Source organism: Petaurus breviceps, unplaced genomic scaffold (assembly GCF_028583685.1).
Source record: "Petaurus breviceps papuanus isolate PSGF00001 unplaced genomic scaffold, PetGlider_PUasm1.0 90919, whole genome shotgun sequence".
Lineage (NCBI taxonomy): Eukaryota > Metazoa > Chordata > Mammalia > Diprotodontia > Petauridae > Petaurus > Petaurus breviceps.
In genome coordinates, this window is record NW_027187378.1 from 3,166,549 (window position 1) to 3,172,548 (window position 6,000).

At 35.6% G+C, this 6,000-nt stretch overlaps 1 protein-coding gene across 4 annotated transcripts in view; it reads left to right on the top strand.

Moving 5' to 3' along the window:
• Positions 1-5,424, top strand: part of BTBD3 (BTB domain containing 3) — a 46,205-nt gene extending 40,781 nt beyond the window's left edge. For all 4 annotated transcript variants that reach the window (XM_069075425.1, XM_069075424.1, XM_069075426.1 and 1 more), the window contains exon 5: positions 3,918-5,424. In XM_069075425.1, the coding sequence (XP_068931526.1) occupies positions 3,918-4,950 (1,033 nt within the window). In that variant the 3' untranslated portion in view covers positions 4,951-5,424. The remainder of the gene's footprint in view (positions 1-3,917) is intronic.
• The last annotated feature ends 576 nt before the right edge of the window (positions 5,425-6,000 follow it).

Sequence of the window (6,000 nt, forward strand, 5' to 3'; positions counted from 1 at the left end):
ATATGACAAGGAAAAGCAAAGACAAAAGAAATATATTGAATGTAGCTTATGTAACATATATAAGATTCTATATAAAATTACACATTTCCTCTTTTCTTTAAAAAGTCCTAGTAATCATTTTGCTTCAAGATTAAACTTCTTGTAAATATATCAACATCTAATGAAGTTGATTTATTTATAGTTTTTAATGATCATATTCAATTTTCCACCAAATTTTAAAATATGGGTGTATGCCACATGATACTAATATAGTTGATATGTTATTCTGTTAAAGTCAAGAGAAATGGAATCCAGAAGATAATTGTTACTCTCTAACTTTATAGTCAGTAGCATATCATATTCACCATGGCTGGTCCCAGATGGGGAGACTTGGTAGTGCTACCAAGGAGGAATTAGTAAGTATTGATCATAACCAATGGGATACTAGCATTTCCTCATTTTTTTATTGAAAGGGAAAGAGGGAAAAGAATAGACATTTGTGTAGTGCCTACTATGTGCCAGGCTCTGCCCTAAGTGCTATGCAGATTTTTATCTCATCTGATCTTTATAACAGCTTTGTGAAGTTGATGCTATTATTTTCCCCATTTTACAGTTTAGGAAACTGAGACAAACAGTTTAAGTGACTTTCCCAGAGTCACATAACTAGTAAGTGTCAGAAGCTGGATTTAATTCAAGTGGGCCTGATTCTAGGCTCAGCATACTATCTGCTGCACCACTTAGCTGCCTTCCCACTGATGTTGAAGCATCAATACCTCACTAGTCCTTTGTCTAGTCTAGACATGACCCCTGGTAATAAAAGATCAGGGTTATGATTTTGGTTATATAACTTCACTTCTCAACTACCATCCTTATTTCTTTGAACTGTCTTATTTAAGAGGATGGATCTAACTTTTTGAGTTATACTTCTCACAAAATTGACTCATAATCGCAGAATCAAAGCAACCTTCAGAATTCAATGCTTTCAACTAAGTGGTTCCTAAAGCAGGTGGCTATTCAATAATAGTTAAAGTCAGTTCATTTAAATATCATTTTTGTCAATGTGTATCTTTCCATCCATGCAAATTTCTCAATGACTTAAAAAAGTACTTCAGATAAGAAGAGATTGAAAAATATAATGGATATTACTTGTTTATTTATTTTGTTTTGAGGATGGAAAATGGTGATAAGATCAGGGGAAGGGAATTAAATACACATAGCAGCCAGAAATTTTTGGAGATCATTTGTTGAATGTTCTGTTATATTGAAAAACACAATGGGCAGACAGTAGGTTCTAGGTCTCACATATTGTTTCCAAAGTATGCTACAATTCCAGGTCATTCTCTGGTTCTGTAGTCAGAGGACCTGGGCTCAGATCTTGTCCTTACTGCTTACTGCCTGTGTGATGTTGGGCAAGCTAATTAACCTTCCTGTCCCTCAGTTTCCAGATCTGCAAAATAAGGGTGTTAGACTTGATGGATGTTTTCCATTTTGCCTCTTATGTACCTTTCAGGTCTAAATCTATGATCCTGCATTCCTTATGCTATGATCCTAAGCTCCTTGAAGGTATTTATGTCTAGAAATGACAGTGGAAGGTTCACAGTATCACAGAAATATGGGCAAATTTGAATTGGTTTTCCTTCACATTAAAAACATAAAGTTTGTCAATAATGTGTTACTTTTTTTTTTTTGGAAGGGGGAAGAGTGGGCAATTGGGGTTAAGTGACTTGCCCAAGGTTACATAGCTAGCAAGTGTTAAGTGTCTGGGGTTGGATTTGAACTCAGGTCCTCCTGACTCCAGGGTTGGTGCTGTATTCACTGCACCACCTAGCTACCCCTGTGCTACTTACTTTTAAAATTGGAAGGAATGCATATAAATGTATTTATGTAATTATTCCAGACTCTTGACAACTTAAGGAAACTTTACCCAAGTTGATAGCTTTAAGTTAACTGCCAGTTTGGGTTGAATAAAAACCATTTTTCATCATTCACTGGTCTTAGAACTACCTGAATTATTTTCTGCATAAAAATTACACCTTTTCAGGAAAATCTAATGAGATTTTTTTTTTTAAGTTAGGATATATATATCTAAAATAGGCCTCTTTCTAAATGGGAGGAATTTTTTTCCACTTTTGAATATGTACATACTCATTTATAGGAAAATGTATTTCCACAAAAAAAATAGAAACTCTCTGCTGAAATAGTAGTTGCTTACATTTACATAGCATTTTATTGTTACAAAGTACTTTATGTACATTATCTAATTTATAATCACAAACTTTGCTTGTGCAAAGTAAATAGGGAAAAAATTTATTAGATATTCAGAATCATAGAATGTCAGAGTTGGAAGAAACCTCAGAGACCACCTGGTTCAAGCTATATCTGATTAAAAATACCTGGTACAATATACTTTACAAAATGCCATTTGGGCTTGTAACATCCTCCAGTAAGGGAAAACTTACCGTATACTAAAGAAATTTATTTCATTATGTACATTGAACTTCTACTTTGTAAGTTTTAGAATGTTTTTCCTTGTGATCCTAAGTCTACCTAAGCAATTTCCATTGATTGCACCTATTTCTATCCTCTTGGGTAAGCAAAAACACTCTAAGACCTCTTTTACGTATTCTGTAGAATAATTGAAGACAACCATCCTGTCCCCTGGGTCTTCTCTTCTACAATCTAAACCAACTTTTTTTCAGCTGATTCTCATGCTGCATGACGTCAAAGTTCTTCATCATCCTGGACACCTTTCCCTTATGATTTTCAAAGTTCTCACCCTTATCAATGTCCTTTCCAAAACAGGACATCCCCAAACTAAATGTAATACTTCAGATGCAGTCTGCCCAGTAGAGTGCACACTCTGCCAAGCACAGAGATTGTTTATTTTTGTCTCTCCACCATTTTTAGCATTGCATTATTTTATCTTTGATGCTGATAGCATCTTAGAAAAACCTTATGTAGTAATTAAGAAATTTCTCATGATGCTATATGTAAAGCTTTCTCCATAAAATAATTCCAAGAACCTTTTCCCTTCACCTGTTGTAAAATATATTGAACATAAACTTTTTTGTGAAATGAGGAAAAAGATTTTGGAGAAAAACTAATATGTTCAATAAACACAGAATTATTAACTTTTCTTATACCTCAATAACCATATATTCACAATGTTTAGTCTCTGAGTTGTATTAGACTCATACTCTGATGGAGGTTCATTCAGAGGCTCGGACAGACCCATTGTAAAAAATCTCTATAAGACAGGCTGTTCATTTCACCTTTTTATCCAAGTATCATTTTCTCAAGTATCAGTTACTAACCAAATGGTTTTTTTTTTCATTTTGCATAAGATCTTCTCTTTAATAAATCCTCCTCATTTGTAATATATGTTGTTATAAAAAGATCCTTGTATAGTGATAATCAGTGCTAATCATCCTATAATAATGTTTTTAATATTTCTGTCATACTAACCAATTTTGAATAGTCCTTTCATTATAAGGGATATGTTTTCCTTGCACTAGGAAAACTCTCAGGCTATTTGTGCTTCATTTCTGTTCATGTTTGTGTGATTTTTTTTTTTTTACCTTTGAACTTTTATTCTTTTTTTTTTTTTTGTTACCAGTTGGACATTGACATTTTATTCCTCATTTTTCTGCTTGTCACCAGCCATTTAACACTCATACCCTTTACTACATTTTTAAAGATGATCCAAGATAAGAAAGAAACCTTAGATATTTAATCCCTGCTCTTGGGTTATTTTGGTTCTGTACTCATATTTCAGTAAGAATAACTTTTACCTAGTTAAATAATTTGCTTAATTCTCTGGGATTGATGTACAGCAGGTCTATGTGTGTTTACATACAACTTGCCCATTGTTGCTTTTTCTGGTGCTAATTATATTGGTTCTGCTGGAGTCACATTTACACATTTGTGTTTTGTTTCAGATACATCTATTGCGATGAAATAGACTTGGCTGCTGACACAGTGCTTGCTACCCTTTATGCTGCCAAAAAGTACATCGTCCCTCATCTCGCCCGTGCCTGTGTCAATTTCCTGGAGACCAGTCTGAGTGCGAAGAATGCTTGTGTGCTGCTTTCCCAGAGCTGCCTCTTTGAAGAGCCTGACCTGACCCAGCGTTGCTGGGAGGTGATCGATGCCCAAGCTGAGCTAGCGCTCAAGTCTGAGGGATTCTGTGATATTGATTTCCAAACATTAGAGAGTATCCTCCGCAGGGAGACTCTGAATGCCAAAGAGATTGTTGTTTTCGAGGCTGCTCTCAATTGGGCTGAAGTTGAGTGTCAACGCCAGGAGCTGTCACTGAGCATTGAAAATAAACGGAAGGTCCTCGGAAAGGCACTGTACTTGATTCGAATTCCCACCATGGCCCTTGATGACTTTGCAAATGGCGCTGCCCAGTCTGGAGTTTTGACTCTAAATGAAACCAACGATATCTTTCTTTGGTACACAGCAGCCAAAAAGCCTGAGCTAGAGTTTGTGAGCAATGCCCGTAAGGGCCTCGTTCCACAGCGCTGCCACCGCTTCCAGTCCTGTGCCTACCGAAGCAACCAGTGGCGCTACCGGGGTCGATGTGACAGCATTCAGTTTGCTGTGGACAAAAGGGTCTTCATTGCTGGCTTTGGCCTCTATGGCTCCAGTTGTGGCTCAGCCGAATACAGTGCCAAGATTGAACTTAAACGCCAGGGTGTCATTCTGGGACAGAACTTAAGCAAGTATTTCTCAGATGGATCTAGCAACACTTTCCCAGTGTGGTTTGAGTATCCTGTGCAGATTGAACCAGACACCTTTTACACGGCCAGCGTCATTTTGGATGGCAATGAGTTGAGTTACTTTGGACAGGAAGGAATGACAGAGGTTCAGTGTGGCAAGGTGACTGTGCAGTTTCAGTGCTCTTCAGACAGTACTAATGGTACTGGTGTGCAGGGAGGACAGATTCCTGAACTTATATTTTATGCTTAAAAAACCATTTCCAAAAGAAAGTGTGATCTGTGAAGTGCATGTCTGCTTCAGACATGCTGATGCTCTGCTTATCTGCAGATAGGTGATCAGTACAGGTAATTTGTAATTAATAATGCTATGGGCAGTTCAGAATTACATTTTAGCCTAAAATGCAGCTTTCCACTCCTATCTAGTTGCTCAAAAGAGCCAAGTTCTGATTAAGGTTATGTTATTTTAAGAGTTGCGTCTATATACTAAGAAAAATTGTGTACATTTTCTTTACTAGTTTTGTCTAGTTGACAACCTTTCTATAATTGTCTTAAATTTCTCTTTGGGCTTTATTTTGATCATAGTGTAAATATGTAGTATAAAATAGAGGTGAAGGGTTATTTTATTTTTAAGACTCAAGAAACAATTGACTAGTTTGGAAGAAAGTTCTTTTACCTACAAGTAATGGTTTTGCATTTGGTTGAATATATATATATATATATATATATATATATATATATATATATATATAGCAAGTAGGTAATAGTCACTTTTAACTTTTATTCCTTTTCTCTGCTTTTCAGCTTTTGCTTTGTACTTGCTACGTGAATTAATTGGACTGGTACATGTTAAGTTAAAGGTAGCAATTTCCCTGGAGGTGTCAATGAAAAATCGAAAGGCTGGATTTTTTTTAAAGGGACTCCTTGAGAACAATTAATCTATTTTTCTTTAATCTAGAAGGACAGAATTTTAAAGCACATATCTTTCTTTTGGAAGTAGCTTCAAAATCATAGTTTTCATTCATAACAGAAAAGGGCTGCAGGCTTGTCACTTATTGGCAAGAAAAGAAATCTTAAAGTTACCAAAATGATAACCCATGTGAGAATTCACAATTTGGAGGAACAAAAAATGCTAGAGCTTTTTCCCCTATGTAGCTCTTCATAAAAAAATAGTTACTTGTCTAGATTATTTACTGTATACTATTATCATTCCATATCCTTTGTTAAAAGAGGACCATGAAATTGATTGAATGCCAATTAGTTGACTAAGTCCTGCATATAACAGTAAGTTTTACTTGTTTTA